General features: G+C 42.6%; 1 protein-coding gene across 1 annotated transcript; it reads left to right on the plus strand.

The window, feature by feature from the left end:
• Positions 1-155: 155 nt before the first annotated feature.
• Positions 156-24,225, plus strand: vars2 (valyl-tRNA synthetase 2, mitochondrial). Its single transcript, XM_023394858.2, has 30 exons — positions 156-415; positions 539-746; positions 1,259-1,340; positions 1,436-1,536; positions 3,296-3,417; positions 3,514-3,580; positions 4,418-4,515; positions 4,597-4,678; positions 5,814-5,933; positions 8,179-8,287; positions 8,385-8,473; positions 10,339-10,429; positions 10,573-10,700; positions 10,813-10,916; positions 12,586-12,667; positions 12,816-12,892; positions 13,080-13,167; positions 13,594-13,687; positions 15,165-15,235; positions 15,320-15,445; positions 15,566-15,670; positions 18,014-18,082; positions 18,175-18,253; positions 19,398-19,528; positions 20,558-20,710; positions 21,017-21,262; positions 22,027-22,138; positions 22,249-22,442; positions 22,837-22,986; positions 23,745-24,225. Exons 2-30 carry the CDS (start codon positions 552-554, stop codon positions 23,820-23,822), a joined length of 3,243 nt encoding a protein of 1,080 aa, XP_023250626.1. The 5' UTR covers positions 156-415; positions 539-551; the 3' UTR covers positions 23,823-24,225.
• Positions 24,226-24,818: the final 593 nt, after the last annotated feature.

Consider the following 24,818-nt stretch of genomic DNA (forward strand, 5'->3'; position numbering starts at 1 on the left):
ATTATATTTATGTGAGGGAACGGCATTTAGGATACGTATATTGCATTTTTGATTAATGTTATGTGTACAAGTTATTTTATTTTTTAAATTGAGGCAGGTTTCCTGTTCGGTTTCACTTGACAGCAGTAGTGTTGTGGGGAAGATATTCCCAGACGGACAGTGGCCATTTCCGGTTGTCCGTAGAGTATAACAGTCCGCTAAAAAACAGCATGTTCACGGTGAGATTAAAAGACAAATATATTATAGCAGAGTAACATGACACAATTATTCCACGAAGTGATACAGTGACGTAATATTACATTAGCATTACATCACATTAGCAAATTAGCAGCATTGTTCGTTCTCGGGTTTTCAATGATTAAGTAGCTTAGGTGAAAAGGTGACTGACATCTTCACCCTGAGTGAACTAAAAACAGTAAGTAAACTTTGCTGAAAAAAATAACAGAATTTATTTCACATGTAGCTAAGTTAGCTGGCTTCTCTGAATCAACAACCTACGTTTACATGACACTCCTGCGTGTTTGTTTTCTTGTGTAAGTGTGTCACTGAAGATGTGGCGGGCAGGTCGTGTCCTCAGTTCGAGGCTGGCAGGGAGAGGAGCAGCCAGACTCTGCTCCAGCAACCCACCAAAACCTCCGTCGTCATCTTCCTCATCTCAGTCAAATCCCTCCTCTCCGCGGCCCCAAGCTGAGAAACAGAGGCGTAGACGAGAGCGGGAGGAGGCCATACTGTCACGTCAACACAGTGTGAGTAGGAAAGAAGCATAAGGAAAAAAGTGTAATGGCGTAATGCTTCATTCATTAATGGCCTGTCAAAGCTGGTGAATCACTTAGGAGAAAAACCTGGAGTTCATGATCAGAGGCTCCATAAAGGAGTACTTTATGTTTGGTATTGGTTAAAACACTGGATCCTACACATCCCATAATGGGACTTGACAGCATCTTTCATTAGACCCTTCCTCTTTGGCTGTCACCGCTCATACCTCCAGTCTGTAATGCAGGCTCTCTGGTTCGTAGTCCCCAAACCCAAACTGAGATTATCTCGAAGGCATCACTATGACAACAGCAGGGTTGTTTTCTCAGGGTACGGTCATAATAGCTTTCTATTCAACAAAACTGCCCCACATTCAGCTCTGTGATGTCCCAGGTCTGATGTGGGTCATAAATAGATATTAAGCAGAACGATCGCAGAGTGTAACAGAGACAGACTCTGGATAATTGACCCAACTGTGTGTCAACATTGATGTTTCTGTTTCCAGACTGCTGAGGATAAGTCAGTGAAATGGAGTGAGAAGCAGAAGATCGTGTACACCGCTCAAACACCTCATGGGGCAAAGAAAGGTGACCAACTTCCCGTCACTTGTGGTCCAGCACCAGCTTGTCTCCATGTTCTGTTTGTGTGTAGACTTAGAAAAGTCTTTTTTTTTTCTTCGCAGACACCAGCTTGCCATTCCCACCCTCATACAGTCCAGAGTATGTGGAGTCCAGCTGGTACCAGTGGTGGGAGAAAGAGGGATTCTTCAGTCCAGAACAACATGTGAGGATTTTATAACACAAGAGCACATGACACTTAAATACTGCTGTCGTTAATTTCACTTCACTTTAACACAGCCTTTCAGATAAATAATATTTAATATAAATTAAATCAAAGCAATTGTGTTTAAGCAACAGATTCTTTAATATGTCACAGAAATGTATCAGAAATGAAATGACGCTCTGAATGCTGTTGTCAACTTTCAGGCTCAGTGTTTCCCAAACTCTTTCTGGAAGCCAGAAGCGTTTCTCGCCACTCACTTCAATACGCTTTTATCAACAAGTAACAGTACAGGGAACATGAGCTGCAATAGTTACCAGCACAGGTGTATTTACACCGTGTCGACTCAGCCGTCAATCCAACACATGTACTGGCGCAGCCGCTCAGAGGCTTGATGGCTTTGGTCTTTATTCTTTTCTCAGTTGACATGCTCCCTTTTGGACACATAATTCATAGATGCAAGAAGATGATACGTGTTTCTGTCAGCCCTGTTTGGTTTCCTGAAATGACAGATTTGTTGATATTAGTGTTGTATGTCTTGTATTTTTAAGATAATTATATTTGCCCCTCCCACCAGCCTGACCGTGGAAATAATGCAAAACTTGGCTTAATCTCAAACAATACCAAGCCAGAAATGTGGGAGTCATTTTTTTAGTCTTCTCTTTATCAGAAGAGAAGCTTCTCTGAACCCAGACCGTTTCTGTCTGCTGTTGAACTTTATTACATCCTGTCTGGACGACCACAACTCTCTGTCTTGCACCTGTGATAAATGGATTGGCTCTTAGCTGCGCTAAGATTTATTAAAACAATATGTACAAGGGTGTTCAGAAAAGACTCTTTGCACAGTTCTTAAGTCTATATGTACAAACAAGGTTGACTATTATTACTATAGTAATAATAATAATAATAATAATGCAATACCACTTTACAATAAGACCATTATAAAGGATTTATAAATGGTTTATAATTAGGTTCTTCATTTGGTTGTTTACATTTTATAAATCATAAATAAACAATTATAAACAAGTTATAACTTGTTTATAGACAGGCTCACTATTTGACACGATCAAGTTAATGCTTACTACTCATTAATCTTACTAATGAGTTACTACCATTTCTAACTGGTAAAAGGAGCCTTATAGTAACTCATTAATGAATGGTGATGTGTTTTAACCTTTCACCAGTTGTACATGTTTGTAAATGATAATAAATGGTTGTGAGAAGAAGAAACATGAAGATGATGGAGGGAGAATCACAGAGATGTGAACAGTGGGACAAAGGAAAGTAAAGAAGGTTGCCACCTGTGTTCTAGCTGGATGATAAAGTCCTAAATCTGCTTAGATATGATCATGTGATCTGCCATAATTTGATCTGTCAAATGAAACTTTCTGACCATTAAGATGCTGATGCTGGTTCATTGATAGTAACTGAACAAACATGTGATGAAGCAGCAGCTACAGATGCTGATGATGGAGAAAACAAAGAAAGCTCAGTAACTAATGAGATCTGAGGCTGAGCAGTACAGAGACATGTGGGCTCACTATTTGGCAAGCAACAGGTCACTCTTTTTATCTAATGTGTTAGAACAGCTTATAAATGATTTCTAAAGTTTGAACAAGCTCATTAATAAACTAGTTATAAACCATTCATAAATCCTTTATAAGGGGGGTCTTGTTATAGAGTGGTACCATGAAGATGCTGATGAACAGTGTGCAGTTGTTCCTGCTGACTCTTGAGCTGTGTCTGTTTCATGTCTCTTCAGGAGAGGTCGTCTCACACCGTGGATCAGACCTTCGCTCTGTGTATCCCTCCACCAAACGTGACCGGGACTTTGCACCTGGGTCATGCTCTGACTGTGGCTGTAGAAGACGCTCTGGTTCGATGGTAATGCCAGCTACATGTGCAGCGTTGTGTGTAAAGTATCAGCGGTCACTAGTGCGTCTGTATAGAGCAGTAATGTATGGATTTGTGATCCATCAGGAAGAGGATGAAGGGCTACAGAGTGCTGTGGGTTCCTGGATGTGACCATGCGGGTATTGCAACACAGGTATGACAGCTTCCTCTCTACTTCCTCTTTCTTGACAGTCTGGGATTTAAAGAAAAGTCTTTGTTAAAACAATTTTCACAGTTGAAAGAGTAAATGTTCTGACTGTTCAAACTGTCCTTGAACAGATCCTCTGCTAATTCAGTCCCTGTGATGTGGGACAAATCCACAGTCCTGGTTCTGTTGAAATGGATTAGAAAGTTCAACAGATGCCGTATGCCAGTGTACGAGGCTTCAGGAGTCTGACTCAGTCAAATCAAGTGCTCCAGTCTTTGGACTGACTCTGCCTGATGAGCTTCATGTCAGCCTCACTTTACTTTGGAATGGGTTTATTCACAGGTTGAGAACTGTGGATTTAGTTCAGCATCACTTCCACTGGACCTGCATCAGGAGATGTTTTCACAGCCAGAGCAGGGCTACAACAAATATCATTAACTTAACTTAATGCATCTAATGCAAAGTCAACTTCAGGAAACTACGGTGGCCCTGAGAGCTCAAAGCACTGCAACTTAAGAAAACACATGCAAATAGACAAAACACAAGCAAATTCAGAAAAAATCTTCGGAAGTGAACGGAAGTGTTTCCAGGGGACACGAAAAAGTGACGAACCGGGCTGGGACACACTTGTTGTTCAACGCCCAATAAACAAGCTGATACGTGTAGCTGGTGAATTAAAGTGAATTATCATCTGTCTAAAACATCATTGAGAAGTAATTGTACCTGCTACGTTTGACCTGTGGGCCTGAACTGTGTGTGCGTGTGCGTGTGCGCGTGTGCGTGTGCATGTGTGTGTGTGTGTGTGTGTGTGTGTGTGTGTGTGTGTGTGTGTGTGTGTGTTAGACAGTAGTGGAGAGGAGGCTGCTGAGGGAACAGGGGAAGCGCAGACAGGACTTCACCAGGGAGGAGTTTCTGCAGGAGGTGTGGAAGTGGAAGAATGAGTAAGTCGTCACGTTCACATCATCACTTCCTGCCCACTTCCTGCACACTTCCTCGCTCACCTCTGTCCCCGTGTCTCCCAGGAAAGGAGAGGAGATCTACCAGCAGCTGAGGAGGCTCGGAGCCTCTCTGGACTGGAGCAGAGCCTGTTTCACTATGGATCCAGTAAGACCACATCAGTGCTGCTTCCTACCATGTCAGACACGTCTTATACTGACGTGTTATCTCTATTAGAAGTTCATTATTTATTTTGATATATTATAAAAGGATTATACATTTTATATATGATATATTTATATTAATAAACCACTATCTGCTAGTGTCAACTTAAGTACTACCAGGGTCTGCTCTTCTTCATTGAAATGTAACATCGGCTATAAGGATTGATGAGTGTGCTCAGACCTTTGAACTGGTTCACTGTTTTAGATTAATGAACATTCAGGCTTTTTTTTGGTTTTAAACCAAAAAATATAAAAACTAGAAACAGTAAAAACAAAGAATTCTGCTGTTTGTAAATTCCTTTTTTTAATTTTTCCTTGTTAAATTGAAGAATGAAGAAAGTTAGTCAGGTGGAAGTAAAGGGAAATTTCAAAATAAAATCCAAGAGGACAGCGTGGCCATTCTATAAAAGTGTAACATTATGTAGCACAGACAGTGTGTTGATCATGTGTTTATTCCTCTGACACGTGAATTTCAGAATAAAGGTCGTAGTGTCGGCTACAACCAACAGCAGCTATAAACAGTGAACATTAGCTTGGTCATGTAGCAGAATATGAAGTGATTCGGTGAAAGAGTGAACAATAATGTGGAAACAGTGGAGACCTCTGCTGGTCACTTTAGATAACACTAGCTGGGAGGGACCACACAGTGTGTTTACATGTTAATTAATGAGGCTGTTAATTCATGATACACAAGTAAATAATACATCACACACTTCAGATGAAATATTTTTCATGTCTTCAAAAAAAACATCTTTTGGCCACTCTTAGCTTTCAGTTTGAAATATTTACCTTTTCTTCCTCCTGACCACCTTTCTTCATTCTCCAATTCAACAAGGAAAAATGAAAAAAAAAAAAAAAGAAAAAGAATTTACAAACAGCAGCATTGGAGTGTTTCTTCTGATTTTATGTTCCTGTTTTTCGTTTTTTAATCCTGACAACAAAAACAGAAAAACTCTGTTTTTATGTTTTTTGGTTTAAAATTAAAGAATCAAACTGCCTGGAAATGCATTGACCATTTTGCTCTGTTTGACTGTGTTTTACTGTTTGACTGTGTTTGACTATGGTTTACTGTGTCTCAGGGTTTCAGCAGGGCAGTGACCGAGGCCTTTGTCCAACTCTGCGACTCTGGTCTGATTTATCGCTCAGAGGGTTTGGTCAACTGGAGCTGTGCCCTGGAATCTGCCATCTCTGACATAGAGGTGATTCAGCTCCACATGGATGTACAGTGTATATAAACAGTAAAGCACGCCCTTCTCCACGGCCACCAGCAGTGGCTCCTCCTCACTCAACAGCTAAAAGCTAGCATCCGCTCATCAGGACTTACTCTCATACTTAGAGAGAAGAGTCTTATATATGATTAGTAGCTAACCTAAGACCTTAGGTATCACTTTATAAAGATAGTCCACTAGTTTTTGACACTGATTACAACAAATCCTTATAAACTAATCGAAATTAACTACCGTTTAACATGGAATAACTCATCAGTATGAGGCCACATCATAGAGATCCCTTCAGTCGCTGTGGAGAGTATCAGTACAAACTCAGTCATCTGCTCTGTGACACACCCAGGTCCCCGCCTTCGCCTGCTGCCAGTGTCCATCCCTGCAGGTGATGGGTCCTTGAGGTGGTGGCTGTATGTTGGTTTTTCAGGCTGAGCCTGACTGGGCCCCATGGGTGAAGGCCCGGCCACCAGACGCTTGCTGCGAGCTCCCCTCCCAGGTCTGGCTCCAGAATGGGGGCCCCGGTTTCCATTTTCTCAGCATTGCGTATCTCTGATACGCAATGCGTATCTCTGACATTGCGTATCCATACAGGGTTTTGTGAATTGCTCATAGTCTGGCCCCTCCCCTGGGACCAATTTGCCTTGGGAGACCCCACCAGGGGCTAATGCCCCCGACAACACAGCTCCCAGGGTAACCGGGACACACAAACCCCTCCACCATGTTAAAGTGGCGATTCTCATGTGGAAAGGAGCCAGTTGAAATAGTATGGGCATCTGATTAGGATGCCTCGTGGACGCCTTCCTTTGGAGGTTGTCCGGGCATGTCCAACTGGGAGGAGGCCTAGGGGTAGACCCAGAACACAATGGAGGAATTACATTTGGCCTGGGAACGCCTCGGGAGGAACTGGAAAGCGTTGCAGGGCAGAAGGACGTCTGGTCTACTTTGCTTTACCTGCTGCCACAGCGACCCGACCTGAGCTACGCAGAAGAAGATGGATGGATGTTTTCAAGTTTTTACTGCGTTATATTTTACACCACTGGAGAAAAACTATGACATCATCATTAAATTCCTTTCACGGTAGAAAAAAGGAAAGGGAAAAAAGTTAGTAAGTTGACCTTGAGTCTGAACCCTCATAAAACAGATGTGACATTTAAACACTGACACTTCTCTTATTTCATAGATAGATAGATAGACCGATGAATATTGGGGAAATTCAATTATCAAGCAGTTCTCACATGTATGCAGTTTAGATTTATCGTCCAGTTCATGAGCCACTTCCTTTGGCTGAGGTGTTGTATAGCCTGATGGCAGTGGGAATAAAGGATCTCCTGAACCTCTCTGTTCTGCAGCGCAGTGAGATGAGACGTTTGCTGCAGCTGTAGCTGCTTCTCTGTCCTGCAAGAATGTTGTGGAGAGGATGGTTGGTATTGTCCAAGATGGCCTCCATCTTACATTGCATGCGTCTCTCCACAACAGTCCTGAGCCAAGCACAGACCCAGCCTTTTTGACCAGCTTGTCCAGTCTCTTTGTGTTCATGTGTGACATGCTGCTGCCCCAGCAGACTGCAGCATTAAAGAGTTACACTGGCCACCACTGACTGATAAAACATGTGCAGCATTTCACTACAGACGTCAAAGGACCTGAGCTTCCTGAGGAAAAAGAGCCGGCTCTGCCCCTTCAGGTAGATGGCATCTGTGTTCAGGGACCAGTCCAGTTTACTGGTCCAGGTATTTATAAGTGTGCACCACTTCAGTGTTCTTCCCTCGAATGTTGAGGGTGGGCCCAGTGCTGCTCATCACTGTCCCTGAGACACAGTTGCCCAGCTTGACCTACTGTGGTCGTCTTGTCAGGTAATCCACAATCCAGGACTTGAAGCAGGGATCCACCCCCATCCCTCCCAGCTTGTCTTTAAGGATCGGGGTTGGATGGTGTTAAATGCACTTGAAAAATCAAAGAACATAATCATGTAACCACCTGGCTCATCCAAGTAAGAATGGTCCGGTGGAGGACTTGTACTTGTAGGCGAACTGTTGGGGTCTAGGGCTTGTCCATTGTTCATCCACCTACTGTGGATTTTTCACACAGGACCATCATTAGTTTTGTTGTGTACGCCTTTGCGGAAACAGCAGAGTGATGAGGGGAAAATTAATTGAAAAGATTTTTATCATCAGGCTGCAGCAAATATGTGTCAACAACTTTCAGAGTGTTGATCTGTCGTCAGGTTGACTCCAGGGAGCTGTCTGGGCAGACCACGCTGTCTGTCCCCGGTTATGAAAACAAGGTGGAGTTTGGAACAATGCTAACCTTTGCCTACCCTGTAGACGGCCACGGTGAGTATCTGTGACTGTCTGGAAATATGATACATGTTGTGCTTGGATGTGGTTTGTTTTGTGTTATATAATGATTTCTCTTTACTCTGTGTTTTAGGTGGAGAGGTGGCGGTGTCCACCACCCGTCCAGAGACTATGCTGGGAGATGTGGCCATAGCTGTGCACCCTGACGACCCTCGATATCAGGCGAGTGCTAATGTGTGAAGAGGGTGAAGTAGTCTTGGATTCTCACAAGTTCAGACAGATGTACTCCTAGTTATTGAATATAAATTATTGATGAATCATCAATCAATATCAGGGAATTGTGCATCACAGAAATATGGCACTATAGATTTACCAGTTTGTTATATTCATCATTGCATTGGGTTCAAGTTGCCACGACAAAAAGGGAGATACACCACGGTTACAATTAATAAAGAACATTTTAATTAAACCAAATTAAGATGCCAAATTAAATATTCTGAGTGTGATATGTGGGAATCAGTAAAATCAGCAGTGTGTGCAGGAGTGAGGTATGTAAGTGCAGGTGTTGTAAGGTTGCAGAACTAAACCTCAGGATTAAACTAAGACAACATAAGCTAACCCTAAACATGGTGTGCCTGTTTCTTTTATTTTAAACCCAAAACATTTTATTGTCAGAATCAAAAAAGAAAGGTCTTTTTAAAAAAAAAAAAGAATCTTACATCTGCTCCACTTCTTCATGCCTTTTAATTTCCTCTTCGCCTCCTTTCCTCCTCTCTCCTTCATTCTTTTCCTCACTTTGTCTTTCATTCCTCCCTTTCCTCTCTCTTCTCCTCAAATCCAGACTTCCACTTCCTCTTCTGTCCTCTTCTTACCATTTTGCCGGGTGGACCTATAGATGGTGATATTTCTCCAGTATCAGAGCTCCATTGATTCGCCGGTCCAGTGCAAACAAACATCAGAACCGGAGGCTGCAGTTTCAGGGCCGTATTTCTAGGACCCTGGAGCCACATAGAGAGTTGACTGACCGCAAAACCGCCATGAAGGTTTATTCCACCCAAACACTACTTTCTGTCTCGTGGTCGTTAACAGTTGCATGTTGGGCAGTGTAACCAGCATAATTAGGTAATTATCAGATAAAATAAAGCTGGAATCATATGCTGTGGCCTTAAAGGTCAGTGGGACCTTTTTAGCCATTGCTCAAGACTACACAGCAATTATGACAAAAATTTCACACAAATGGTTAATATTTTCTATGACTCTGGATAAACAGGGATGTGACCTGAAACCAGTGTGGAGGAGGCATAGATACATAGTTTTTGATACAGTAATAAACAACAACAATAACAAGGAAAGTGAATGACCCCCGCAAGCGAGTGCGACACCGGCAAGTAGAGGTGGAGGATACTGGAGTATGAAAGAACCTCAACGACTCCTGAAGGAAAGAGAGAGACAGAAATAACATATTTATCGACATGTGACTTCTGACCCTTCAATATTCGAAGCCCTGGTTGTAAAGTAGGAAACGGCACTAACGAAAGTGAGCTCCTCTTCGTCAGAGATGACAGATCAGATTAAGGGGTAATAGACTAATCAGTACAGTATGAAATAATATTTATACAGTTATTTAAAGTATAAAAATGACCAAAAAGTAACACTGATGAAAATTTATTACAAATTTCCCCATTGCTCTAATTTAATAACTTAGTAATGAATATAATCACAATAGATTATAACCTCTGGGAATGTTAAATTACTGCAGTAGCCTACAGAAGGCTGCAGTGTCACGACCATGGATGTGTAATATTCACGCTGATATAGAATTTTTTTATTATAAATAAATTAACTGTTGTACTCAGACTCTGATGGTCGTCCATCTGCTTATTGAAGTGCGGTCCTGTCGTCCTCTTCTACAAATGTGGTCCTGAAACAGCAGCCTCCGGTCCTGCAGGAGCACCCTACTCGTCCAATGAGACAGACTGAGGGGAAATGACTCAAAGTTGACGTAGTACTATGAAGCTAACACGCCGAGGGCTCTGCTCTGTCGTTGGTCGTGCTCATGTCCGTCTGCTCTGTCCACTTTGTTCCAGGCTGTTCACGGGAAGCAGTGCAGGCACCCCTTCACCGACAGACTCCTGCCCATCATCACTGATTCTATGGTGAACATGGAGCTTGGAACCGGTGACAGCAACACTCTCACTGACAGACTCAACATCAACATCAGAAGCCTCATAGCTTGATTAAGGCGGAGGGAACGTGTGGATGTTTAAGCTGTGTGTGTTATGTTGTCCACCCCTGGACGTGCTGCTGTGTGTGTCTTGTAGGTGCAGTGAAGGTGACTCCTGCTCACGACCACACCGACTTCCTGCTGTCACAGAGACACTCGCTGCCACGCCTCACTGTGATCAGAGGAGATGGCACCATGACACCCTCTTGTGGACAGTGGCTGGAGGTGCGGTATCAGTATCATACGAGGTGTTGAAGAGATTTGATTAATGTGGATGTTACACTGTTAAAACTGAAAACCTAAGCGGGTTTGTTGTTATGATTTTGTCTCTTCTAAGGGAGTGAAACGTTTTGATGCCAGGCAGCTGGTCGTGGACGCACTGGTGGAGAAGAAGCTGTTCAGAGGAAAGAAGAGTCATGCCATGACTTTACCTGTCTGCAGGTAGAGGAACACGCACACACATCACCAGACTTTTCCTGACTCTCTGTGTTTGCATTTATGTCTCTGCTCATGTTCATACAAAGGTTTTTTTTTGTTTGGTTTTTTTTTCCAGAAAAAGCAGCACAGGATCATTTAAAAGATGTGATTTCTGTTAATTGTACACAACACAGTCTGTCCAGTCTGTAACATTCAGTAACGGTGTATAACAGTGCAGCAGAGTGTGGGCTGATGTGGGTGTGTAATGCTCTACTCAGCTCTGGCTCCTGCAATAGAACCTGGAATACACAGTCTCTATGATATTAAACTGAGATTGCATGAAACATTTAAACTAAGATACTAATACTGGTAATAGAAAATATCAAAAGTAACCACAGAAATATTTTTAAAATGTCATTAATCAGGTGTCACAAAAAACTGCGGGTAACTGTCTTAGAACTAGAATCACCTCCTGGTGGGTGTCTGCCTCCTCCACTCAGACCTGTTTATCCAGAGTCAGAGAAAATATGAACCATTTGTGTGAAACTTTGTCATAATCACTGTGAAGTCTTGAGTAATGGCCAAAAAGTGTTTTGTGAGGTCACACTGACCTTGACCTTTGACCTTTGATCCTTCACCACCAAAATCTAATGAGTTCATCCTTGAGTCCAAGTGAATGTTTGTGCCAAATTACCAAAGTAGTTCCATCATGGTGTTACTGAGATATCGTGTCCACGGCGGACAGACGGACTATCTGAAAACAATGTGCCTCCAGCTCTGACCGGCGCCGGCTTTTAATTACAAAAATATCGAGGGAAAGGCTTCCACTGCAAAAACAGCAAAAACAAAACAAATGAATTATGCGCAACTTGCAAAAGTCACCTGTCTGGTTCACACCCTCTCTCAGAGAGTCTTGTTGACCAGAGGCTTATAACTGCTAAGCCCCTCCCCCTCGACCAGCCAATATCTGATGAAATCTGTCTGTAGCTCTCATGCCAGTTCTCATGCTAAACAAATATAACTTATTAGCAGAAACACATTTTCCCAGTTCAATAATGTCCCAAAACCTTACCACCTACCCAATATCATTAATTCAGTAACATGACCCATGACCCAGTTAAACATGGTTTCAGGTAGCTGCTGCTTCTGTGGAAGAGAGGAGGAACATCAGATTATGGTGACACTTTGGTAAAACGAGATGAGTATGAATAATCTGAGCTGAAGTGAATAACCTGTGACAGAGTGTGTCTCTTTTGTCATACTGCAGTGGATGTGTGTAAAGTTGTGAGCGTAGTTTTAATATGGTGTGTGCACTTTACCATGTGCCGTCTGTCATCAGTGACAAGGTCTTTGTCACACATAGAGATTATAAATACTGTCTGTTATCATGAATTTCTTCAAATTTGGCACAAACATTCACATGGACGATGAAGATGAACTGATTAGAATCTGGTGGTCAAAGGTCAAAGGTCACAGTGACCTCTCAAAACACTTGTTATCCATAACTCCAGACTTCACAGCAATTATGACAAATGGTTGGTTTTAGGTTCAACGTGAAGAAGCAAAACTGTCTGCTTGGTTTATATTGTGAACTTACTCCTACTTATTCCTGAAACAAGACAGTGTGGTGACTGTAACGTGGTGATGTTCTCACATGTTTGTGGATTCCCTCCTTTCTCCCTTCCTGTCTCAGCCGCTCAGGAGACGTCATTGAACCTCTTCTGAAGAAGCAGTGGTTCGTCCGCTGTGATGAAATGGCTAAAAAAGCTGTAGAGGTAAGTTGGTGGCTGTGAGATGTTGATCTTTAGGTCAACTTTTATGTATTTAAGGTTTTGGAGTTGCGTCACGTACAGCATTCTCAGGCTCCATCATGTAAACATGTCATCCTTGAACTCTGACATTTATTAAAACACTCAAATATAGGCTGTGGAGGACGGACAGCTGGAAATCATCCCTCACTACTACACCAAGACGTGGAAGAAGTGGCTGTCCAACATCAGGTAGACTGTCCTGACCTTTGACTCGGACAAAATTCATCTCCTTGTACAGCGGTGTGAGGAGGAACAATGGCGGCGTTTGTGTCATTGTTGCCGGTTTGACGTGTGTGAAATGACACCACTCTGATGATGAATGAGCACTTGTTTCAACACTTGGGTCGTCAACAATGTCCCACTGTTTACTTTGCAGCGACTGGTGCATTTCCAGGCAGCTTTGGTGGGGTCATCAGATCCCTGCTTACCGAGTGGAGCTTCCTAACTGTCCTGTCAAAGAAGAGGTATTTGTATGTTTTAAGGATAATACTGCTGAGAAATGTCATCTTGGTGTATTATCCCGTAACAGTGCTGGACTGACGGGATTTGTTTGCAGCCCTTAACAGGAAATATTGGTATAGAAATGAATGAGTGATTAGATGAATGGATTAGCTAGCTGATGCACTCCCCACATTATACATTAGTGTCAGTCTGTCCCAGGCTCTGTGTGTGTGTGTGTGTGTGTGTGTGTGTGTGTGTGTGTGTGTGTGTGTGTTACTCATGGGGTCTGACAGCTGAGTGGAGACCAGTTGGGGAAAAGGCAGATGTTTGTGACAGCGGTGAGGATCAGGGTTGGAGGAAGTCTTCCAGGAAATGAATATAAGTCTATGTAATGTCTGCAAAAGTTACCTATGACAACATGTGTGTGTGCCTGTTTGTGTTTGTTACAGGAGCAGTGGGTCTGTGGACGGAGCGAGGACGAGGCGCGTCAGAGAGCTGCAGTCAAATATGGAGTCAGGCCGGATACCATCACTCTGACTCAGGGTGAGTCACCTCCACCTTTTCCTGCTGCAGCAAATGAAAACCTTAGGCCAGTCACGTCCACTTGGCATGTGCCAGCTGGTGTAAACAGGAAGCAGATTGTCTGATCACTTGTAATTCGTTATTCATGTTGTATTCATCACTGGTAGTCGAGGCTGATAAGACCCAAATCACGGAGTGACCATGGATGTCTACATCAGCGTTTCCACAAGTCTCCAGTTTAGATGCTTGAAACCTCTGGAGTAATGTGGACAGCAGGAGGAAATGTAGCAGACAAGAGGAGTTTTAAAACTGAAACGTATCGGTGTGGACGTAGCCTTCCGCTACACCAGCCATCACATTCAAGAAAGTCTGTCGCTGTGACGTTGTCAGACGACGTGGTTATAAAATCAGGATTTTAGCAGCAGCTTGAAGTGACTGCTGGTTAACATGTCATCTTAATTGACCACGCTACAGTCACTGTTTTCCACATCATGTCCAATTGTTGGAGGAAAAAAGGTCCAGGTCTGGGCCAGAGTCTAAGTCTAAACATCTTCACCAACACTTAACTTTCTACAAAACTGCACTTTTACTGGAGTCAAAAAAGAATCAAAAGTCCCTTGAGACGATCAGAGCTCGATGCAATAGAATTTATTCTTTTACAAGAACAAAAGCGAGATCAGATCTGGATCTGAAGTGAAGACGGAGAGCCTGTGCTCCATCATATATACTGTAGATCCTTCTTAGGTGGGTTCTCCACATATTTTCTAAAGTGAACCTATCAACGCCATGGAAACAATGGTGTCCAGCCCCACATGGAATTTCCCCACACCAGGCCTGCCAGGGTATAGTGGTGGTGCCAGCTGTCCAGAAGCCTCCTGTCTATCCTCAAAGCCTCCCCTCTACCCAAAACCTAAAGCTCCTGTCAATCCTCAACCCGGGCCTCGCTCTGGCTGCTACTCCAACACCATTGCTCCAAGGGGCTTCAGACTTTTTACTTTATTCCCTCCAGGTTCCATTCTATAACAATTCTACCTCGGTAAAGGCTGGTTCACATACACATTTAACCTCAGCTGTGAGTATAGCTATTTCATTGGATATATAAGTTTAAAATTTCAGTATATTTATAATGCATAGTATATTTTAGTGAAAATTTACAACACAATCAGCTGAGTTTACCACAGGTAAACTCCAGTCAAGGTGTAGAAACATCTCAGAGATCAAGAGAAATGGAGGAAACTGAGTCACAGTGAAGTAATACTGTAAAGTGTCTTTACTGTATTACTTTACTGTGTTACTATATTTCACTTTTTACTTTTTAATTCATTTCCCATTATTTTTATTATTGAGTGTGGATAGATGAGGGGAAAATGAATGTGAATGATTTTAGCATGAGGCTGCACCAAAACAAAATGAGAAAAAATAGACACACATATGTGTGTGTATATAAATATAGACATGTATGTCTTTATTACTTATACCTGCTTTCTCCCTGTGTCAGACCCTGATGTCCTGGATACGTGGTTCTCCTCAGGGCTGTTTCCTTTTGCCATGCTTGGCTGGCCTGAACAGGTACTGCACTTCCTCCAGCTTCCCATAGCGCTCAATAAACAGCCCCGCCCCTTTGTGTTCATACCCCAGCCTTGTTCCCCACAGACCACCGACCTTCAGCGCTACTACCCCAACTCTATTCTGGAGACGGGCAACGACCTCATCTTCTTCTGGGTGGCAAGGATGGTGATGCTGGGCACAGAGCTGACCGGACAGCTGCCTTTTAAGCAGGTATTTAAATAAAGAGAAAGCCAAAATAAAAAAAACAGTCTACAAACACTGATGAATAACAGTGTCAGTCCATGCTGTTGTGTTCCTCTCTCTGTTTCCTGTTCCCATCTTGTCTCTCAGGTTCTGTTTCACTCTCTGGTGAGAGATAAACACGGCAGGAAAATGAGTAAATCTCTCGGAAACGTCATCGACCCGTTAGATGTTATACACGGAGTCTCTCTGGAGGTAGGTCCAGGAGGTGTATTACTCACATCCATCACACTCTATGAATGGGCAGGCTGTGAAGCAGTTTTAGAGATTAAAGCTTAAAGCTCCACATTTTCCTCTTCTTCTGTGTTTTATTTGAAGTGTTGATCCATAAGAAGATAAATTTGTGGTCTGAAGAACCATAAAAACCATATCAATGTAGTTTAACATCACTAAGGATACTAACGCTAAAATATATATAATACACTATACAAAAAACAAGTGAGAAATCATAGTAATGATTTCGGCTTTGCAGCTTTAATAAGTCATTCAAAGTACAGTTTCAATCAAAATTATTCAACCCCCACTGCAAATTAGGTTTATTGGCAAAATGTACAAACTAGCAGCTTTTTGCAATAAACAAATCAAACAAGAACAATTTAATCGACTCAACACAGCTAATATTACAAGTGGTTTCTCCAAATTCAACACAAACCACTTTTAATGACTACTGCAGTCTCAAAATTATTCAACCCCTTCATGACAAGCATCTTTAGTACTTAGTAGAGAACCCTTTTGCTGATATGACCTGCCGCAAACGTGATGCATAGCCAGACACCAGCTTCTGGCAGCGTTCCTGAGGAATCTAAGCCTGTTCCTCATGGGCAAAGGCCTTCAGTTCACTAATATTGTTGGGTTTGCAAATCCCACCAGAGGTTTTCAATAGGGTTCAAGTCAGGTGACTGATGGCCACTCTATGGTAGGTATGCTTGAGATCATTGTCCTGTTGGAAGGTCCAATGACACCCAAGCTTCAGCTTCCTCACAGACGGCATGACATTTTCTCCCAGGATTTCCTGATACTTGATTGAATCCATCTTGCCCTCCACACGCTGAAGGTTTCCAGCCCCAGAGCATCACTGAGCCTCCGCCATGCTTCACTGTAGGCAGGGTGTTCTTTTCAGCGTATGCTTCATTCTTCCTCCTCCAGACATACCGCTGATCCATCGGCCCGAAAAGTTCCAGTTTTGTTTCATCGCTCCACAGAACAGAATCCCAAAACCTCTTTGGCTTATTTATATAGTTTTGAGCAAATTGGAGCCGACTTTTCTTGCGCTTTTGGGTCAGTAGTGGTGTAGATCTTGGAGTTCGGGCATGGAGCCCCTTCAGCGTTTAGTATGCGCCTTACTGTGGAAAGTGACACCTCAGTGCCTGCTGCCACCAAGTCTTGCTGCAGGTCTTTTGAAGTCAGTCGAGGGTTTTTGACCACCTGCCTCCTCAGGACTCTGGTGGCAGCCGTTGATAGCTTCCTCTTTCTGCCACGTCCAGGTAGTGAAGCCACTGTTCCTTTAAACTTTAAACTTGTGAACTATGCTTCCAACTGTATCTCTAGGAACATTCAGTGCCTTTGCTATCCTTTTGTATCCTCTTCCTTGTTTGTGCAAGGCAATGATCTCTTCTCTGAATGTTTTGGACAATTCTCTTGACTTAGAAATGTCACCGTCAACAGTCCAGGTATTTGAGGTGTTCTATCTAAAGCACACCTGATGCAACTAATGAAGCCCTTGATTGGTTGCATCAGGTGTGCTTGAGACCACAACTGATTTGCAAATGTGTGCTCTTATGAGGAATTCTATTCAGGTTGTTGAATATTTTTGAGACTGCAGTAGTCATTGAAAGTAGGATTTAGTGTTGAATTTGGATAAAATCCTTGTAATATTAGTTTTATTTAACTATTTAAACTGTTCTTGTGTAATTTGTTTATTGCAAACACCTGAAAATTTTTAAATTTTGCCAATAAACCTAAATTGCAATGGGGGTTGAATAATTTTGATTGCAACTGTATATAATCATATGACCTATTGGTATCTTGAGTGTGCCATATATAGATCTATAAAGTCCCTAAACTTCTTAGAGTGTGACAGGCCATGGCCTCTCATCATTCAGTCCTTTGGGGGATAACGTTTTACTCATTGAATATCCAGTAAATGTTTTTTCTATTAAAAATGCCATCAATGTTGCCACCACCTCTCTCAGGTGGAGTCACCTTTTCAATGCCCTGGAGCCTAAATGATGAGATGTCATGTTTAAAGTCATTAAAATGTGCTTCTGTTGGGGAATCTCTATCATTTCTGCTTATGGAGCTTTCTGTTTTAATGAATGTGGTGTTTCTCCATCATAGTGTAACCCACAGGGACATTTGATCATGTAGATTACACATGAAGTGGAACATGTGACATCTTTGAGGATGGGGTTTTATTTTTTATTAAGGCGCTGGGTTGCCACAAAAAAAAAGCCCACTCAGAATGACGTCTGTTCTACTTCCCTCAAAAGACATTTTGTTGTGAAACTCTTCTTCTTTTCTTTTTCTTTTTCCTGCCAGAGACTTCAGGAGAAAGTGATGGAAGGAAACCTTCACCCCAGGGAGCGGCTGGTTGCCATGGAAGCACAGGTCAGCTCCATTCTCTCCTATCTTCTTTCTGGCTGACTGAGCACACTCATTACTTCCTCTCTTATCTGCACGCCCCATCTGTTTCCCCACAGAGGAAAGACTTCCCCAAGGGGATCCCTCAGTGTGGGACTGATGCTCTGAGATTCGCCCTTTGCTCTCACAAGATGCAGGGTGAGTGACTGTCATCTCTGCTCACTTTAATTGACGAGGAAAACCATTTGTCAAGAGAACGGATGTGTGAATGTGAGAGGAAGCTGGGGTGCAACTTGAGAGAGAGAGAGAGAGAAAGAGAGAGAGACTGCAGTGAAGAAGTGACAGGACTACAGATCTTTTGTCACTCACTGGTTGCCTGTTCCAGTTTTGCGGATGAGCTGCTCTGTGTTTTCAGTTGTTTTTATTGCAGCTGTGTCACTGCACTGTAACAATGCTTCAATCTGTAATTCCTCCATGAAATATTTGGAGTTCAGAAGTAAAGTCCACTGTCTTCTGCTTGTGCCTGAAAGGATTTACTCCAATGGAATAATGAATGTGTTCAGCAAATTTGAAGTGATTGTAGACTAGGCCTGTGTGTGAAACCTCAGTACTTTTTTGGTATCAACTGAAATATATCTGTGGCACATATTGATATAAGTATTAAAAACTCTTGATTGAGTGGCTCCATTTAAATGAATAAGGGCTGCGTTTTTTCATACAGGGCGAAAGTCGGTCTGAATGTGGCTTTTACTCGTATGAGTAGGGGTACAATATTCAGAAAATCTCAGGACTTGATTCAAAATTGATTCTCGATTTAAAAAATGAACACAAGTAGTTTGTGTTTTGTGTGTCGAGCAAATGAAGCCACATTGGAAATGTGGAAATTGGTTAAATAAAAAAGAAAAAAAAATCTTATATTTCTCTAAGTAAGGTATCAACATTAAAATTATAGTTGTCATTCCTCCATGCTGGTGCCAGTCAAAGTTGGAGCCATATTGTTTTCAGGTTGTCCATCCGTCTGTCCCATTCTCATGGATACGATATCTCAGTAACACCTTGAGCAAACTTCAAATTTGGCCACAAATCAGAGCAATTATGACAACATTTCACACAAATGGTTCATATTTTCTATAACTCTGGATAAACAGGGATGTAGCCTGAAACTAGTCTGAGAGAAGAGGCAGACAACCATGAGGAGGTGATTCTAGTTATATTAGTCCTTTTTACTGTGGGAACAACCAGACACTGGTGCCCTACACCTTTCAACTATTAAGGAAAAACTATTCACTGTAAAAGTCTATTTACCTTCACACACTGTTTTTTTTTCCTGCCTCTTTATCAGGAGAAGACATCAGTCTGTCCATCTCTCAGGTCCTCAGCTGCAGACACTTCTGCAATAAAATGTGGCAGACGCTGAGATTCACACTGGGAGTGATGGGTGACAATGCGGCACCAGTGGCAACACTGGAAGAGGTACTGGAAAGAACCCACAGAGCCTGTTGGAGTGCATTTTTATCCTTAATTTTAAGTATATAGTTGTACTGTTGTTGGAAAAAGGTTAAGCTTGTCTTTACATTAATAAGATATTAGAACAATACATGCTTTCTTAGACGTTCGGGGCCTGTCCCTCTTTGGTTTCAGAGGGATTTCTAACACTAGTCGGAAGATTTTTATTGCACTTAACGTATTAAGTTGTCAACACACACACAGAGTCAGATGAGGCCTGATTTGTCGTATGTATATAGAGCAAAGTGGCACAACCAGGAGACAGATGCAACATGGTCAGAGAAGGAGAGCTGGTCATCAATCATGACACCCAGGTTTCTCACAACCTTGGTTGAGGTGAGAGAAGAAGAGTCAATGAGACCACGGAGTCATTTGGTGGGAGTGACAGGAATAGCTGGGTGTCGTCTGCGTAGCAGTGAGAATCCAATGTGAGCAGATAATTGGACCCAACGATGTGGTGTATATTGAAAAGAAAAGGGGCCCAAGCACCAAGCCTTGGGGCACCCCTGGGGGGAGGTGATGGGATATCGATGTTTGTCCTAGTCATGACACATTGAAAGAACACCCAGTGAGGTAGGATTCAAACGAAGATTGCGCTTTGCCTGAGAAGCCCATATCAGAGAGTACATACAGGATGTGGTGGTTTGCCGTGTCAAAGGTTTGCAAAAAACAGAGGACTGAGCTGCTGCCCTACCTGTCCCTAAGGCTTCTGTCAGAGATGACAGGGCAGCTGGATTTACGCCATTTTCTCTCAGCAGCTCTGAGATAAGTCCGCAGCTTTCGGACGGTATTCATCAGCCATGAGTGAGGCAGGTCACAGGCTATCCAGACATGAGCTCAGTGAAGAGCAGGGAGACTCTTTGGCATCATAAAAGACATTAAAATTCCTTTGAGTGGATCTACAGTGACACATGAAGGAGGCCCAGCTGAAGGAATCTGTAATGTAACTCTATTGAATATGTTATATCACAGTTTTTCCCTTTTCTCAATTTCCAGACCACTCCTCTGAGCAGCATGGACCGGTGGATCTGCTCCAGACTCTACAGCACAGTAGTCCAGTGTGAGCAGGCTTTTGAAGCCTATGAGCTACACACCGTCACATCTGCCCTGTACTCCTTCTGGGTCCACAGCCTGTGTGATGTCTACATGGTGAGAAGCAGAACTTTGATATGGCATTACGGGTACTCTTTGATGTCATCAAAAAAGGACAGGTTAGAGATGAGATCCTTGCTTGTTTCCTTTGTATCAGCAGTAATCTGCTTACTGTCTGAAGAAGAGGGAAGATATATTTACCTGATTTATTCACGGCAACAGTGAGGCTCAGTCACAGGGTGTCAAAGACCGATGTAAACACATTAGCCTAAATAAAACTGATTTGTGTCAGTAGTTATCCCAGTGTGGAACCATATCTAGTTGTTTGTGATTTCCTTTGCTGTGTGTGTGTGTGTCCTGTAGGAGTGTGTGAAGCCTGTGCTGGTCCAGCAGGATGAGGGCCCGGCGGTCCAGCCCGACACAGAGCACAGAGCGAGGCAGGTGGCCCGCAGTGTCCTCTACCACTGTGTGTCCATGTCCCTGGCCTTGCTCTCTCCTTTCATGCCCTTCATCAGCGAGGAGCTGTGGCAGAGACTACAGCCATACAGACCCGGAGCTGCTGCCCAGACCAGCCTGTGTTTACAGCCGTACCCCTGTTCGTCTCAGCTGGTAGGCCCGCAACCATCAAACCTCCTCACAACCACGCCAGATTTACATGTTGGAAGTATTTACACTGGTTCAACCACATTTAAAAACAAATATGCAAAACAGTTGCTGCATTTCTCTGAACACTTCACACAGTCAGCACAACAGCAGCCAATGTGGACTAAACTGTGGATCACTTTTCATTGCTTTGACACAAAATACAGGATTGTTGTTGGTGGAATTTAGTATCGGACATTTAGATTGTACAACATACAACAGCACACCAACACTGGGTAGCTCCTCTGGTCTTCATGTCATGGATCCAGCAGATGTTGAAACTTTCCTCTGAGACTGTGCTCCATGTTGACATGATGCATCACGTCATCAGTAGCATGAATGTGCGGGTTTTTCTGGGTTTTTGTTTTTGTTGTTGCTCCATTCTGAGTAAAAACTCTAGAGACTGAGTGTGAAAATCCAGGAGATCAGCAGTTTGAGAAACACTCAGACCTACAATCATGTCACAGTCACTGAGTCACAGTTTTCCTCATTAACTGAAGCTCCTCACCTGGATCTGCTGCTGCCACATGATTGGCTGATTGGATAATTGCATGAATAAGCAGGTGTACAGGTGTTCCTAATATCAATAAATAAATAGTTATAAGTTATAACTCTGCGTGTTTGCTCTTGATGATCTTCCTCATGAATGTCCTCTAGCCGCATTTTCAACTTTCCTTGTGTTTTAGCTGATGTTTTTATTTTTTGATTTTTTGACCTCTCCATCCCACCAGACTCACTGGCATTTCCCTGAAGAGGAAAGAGCCTTCCTGCTGGTCCAGGAAGTGATCCGAACGGCCCGCTCACTACGAGCCCGGTGCGGCATGACCAAAGAAAAACCTGCCAGTGAGTCATTTAACAACTGAAAACAACCATTTCATGAGGTTATTGATAAATTGATAGATGCATGGATTCCTTGAATTATTTTCATGGTGCTTGTTTGTTGTTGGTTTCAGTGTGGGCAGTGTGTTCACCCAGCCAGGCCCAGGTCCTCCTTCACTTTGGGTCAGCTGTTTGGACCTTAAGCCGGATCTCCAGCCTCCACATCTACTATCCTCATAGTGTGGACAACCTCCACTCCACTCCTCCACCTGAAGGAAGCCTCATCGGTGTGGTGGACCACACTTGTCAGCTCCACCTTCACGTACAGGTGAGTGGGATTTTCAGGTCAGATTGTAATATCAGACTCCCAGTTAAGTGATTATCTGAAAAAATTATAAAAAAAATAAAATGCCTGCAACACAATTCAACAGCACCACTAACTGCAGCTTCCAAAGTGACCATGAAGTTGTATGAGCATCTGTCCAAAGCAGTTTCAATAAAGACTGAACATCATGACCTCCATTTATTCCAGGATTGTATGATTTGACTGTATTAGTTTTAGCCATAATTACCAGAAATTGATTGAAATGGACATAGCATTGGCTTTGCAATGTGCTGACACAACATTGAGAGAAGGCACATCATTGTGCTGTTGTGTTCCACTCTTTAAGGATTTCCAGGATTGTGTCTGACAAACAGTATCATGTGACTTCCTCTCTCAGAGTGGAATAAATGTGGACAAACAGATCCTGCAGATCTCCCAGCGCAGAAACAAGCTTGTTCCAAAGCTGGAGGAAATCCTCTGCAGGGTCCAGTCTTCAGACTACCTGACCAAGGTTCCTGCTCACGTCAGGCAGACGATGGACAGTAAGGTGAGCACTGGCAGTCAGGTGCAAGGAATCTGCTGTGGGTCTGAACCAGTGGAAACATTTAGGTTTTTGGTCACAACTCCCCAATACAAGACAACGAGAAAAATTTGTGGTGATTCTACCCCTCCGAAAAGCTTTCATCACCGTTATGTAGTAAATAATCTGACACCAATGAAAAATGTACAACATTTTTTTTAATCCAAATGTTTAGGTTTGGGATTATCAAAATATGAAGAACATGAAAAAACCTGTAATTTTCAAAATAAAGATTATACAGAACAATAAATACCTAAATAACTTCAACATTTTCACATTGTAAATAACTCTCATTGTAAGGCTGGTGCTCATCAACACAAGTAAAGCCCCTTTAGTAGGTTTACTGTAGAGTGGTTCTGGTAACATAGTGATTTTCTCTCTAGATTTGTCGACTTTTAAAAACCTTTAGCTTCTTTCTTTCATAATAGCAACGTATGTAGAGTCTCTTTGGACTGACCTTATCTCATTTCCTTCTCAGTGAAGAAGCTCTCATGTAGCTCTAGACTGACAGTGTTCAGTTCCCTAAAAGCCTGGGGCCCCAAGCCGTTGCCTGCCTTGCCTGTTCACAAGCTGCTTCTCTGATCATATAATTATTTGTGTCTTAGTAATGGTATTTATTTTACTATAATTCTACATGGTCGTTTAATTGAATGCTAGCAAATATGTGCAATGTGTGAAAGTTTTTTTCCATGTGATTCATATTTTTAACCCTTCCTTGTGTGCAGATGTCAGCCTTGCAGCAGGAACTGAAAACTATTGAGGAGCAGCTGAAGGTGCTGCAAGAGACTCAAACAAAAGAATAACTACAGCCAACAGGCATAACAGTAACTGTGTGGACTGCTGGACATCAGAACTGAAGAACTTGATGAATTATTTATAATGTTGTCTGAGCCTGAGATCTCTACACTGCTTGAATGAATGAGACATTGCGTAATATCATTAATATGTTGTTCGCATAATGCACATAATGTTACTGTCAAACTCTGTCACTGCAGCACTGCACTGTGTACTTCACCTGCAGGGGGGGTTGTGTCAGGCTGCAGGTATCCATGGAAAGGGACGAAAATCTATTTTGTTAATGCACAAATGCGATTATGGATGTTTTCATCAGCTCCTTAACAGCAAGTATTTGTGTCCTGTTGTGGCCTTTCAACTGTGTGGTCATCATTTTTAAAAGGAATGTGTTTTTTTCCGAAACTTGACAAAGGATTTCCTTGTTGGGGAGGGGGGTGTTTGAGCCAGTCCTTGCAAACATTGGGCAGGTGGCAGGGTACATCTTGGACAGGTCACAGTCAGTCACAGTCACAGGGCTGACATGAGTTACCAAATAACCTAACTAACCTAACTACCATGAGGAAACCAAAGCACCTGGACAAGTGCAAGCACAGGGAAAACATCCCAAAAGTGAAATTGCAGTGTTGTATCAGCCAAATCACATCAGTCACAAAACAAATGAAATAGATTTAATAATCAGAATATAATTTAAGAAAAATCCAAATACATGGTAAATATATAAATTAAATACATAAGATATGTGCGCGTGCCTAGCAACCAAGCTCTGCTAGCTTTACATTAGCCGCATGTTAGGTCTTAAATTACATTTAGTTAGGTCTTAAATATGTAAGTCCATTTACTGCTTCCTTCGTTGCTTTTTTTTTTTGTTTTGTTAAAAGAGTGAATGAAGTTGTGACGGTCTCCGCTGAGACAGAGGAGAGGAGAAGCTACTAGCCCTCTCTCGCTGTCACTTCTAGTCGCGTTGCTCTCCTCCCCAGTAATGTTAAATTTAGCACAGAAAGAAA

This window comes from Seriola lalandi, unplaced genomic scaffold (genome assembly GCF_002814215.2).
Source record: "Seriola lalandi dorsalis isolate HSWRI2012SDOR001 ecotype SW California unplaced genomic scaffold, Sedor1 jcf7180002054954, whole genome shotgun sequence".
NCBI classification, from domain to species: Eukaryota; Metazoa; Chordata; class Actinopteri; order Carangiformes; family Carangidae; genus Seriola; species Seriola lalandi.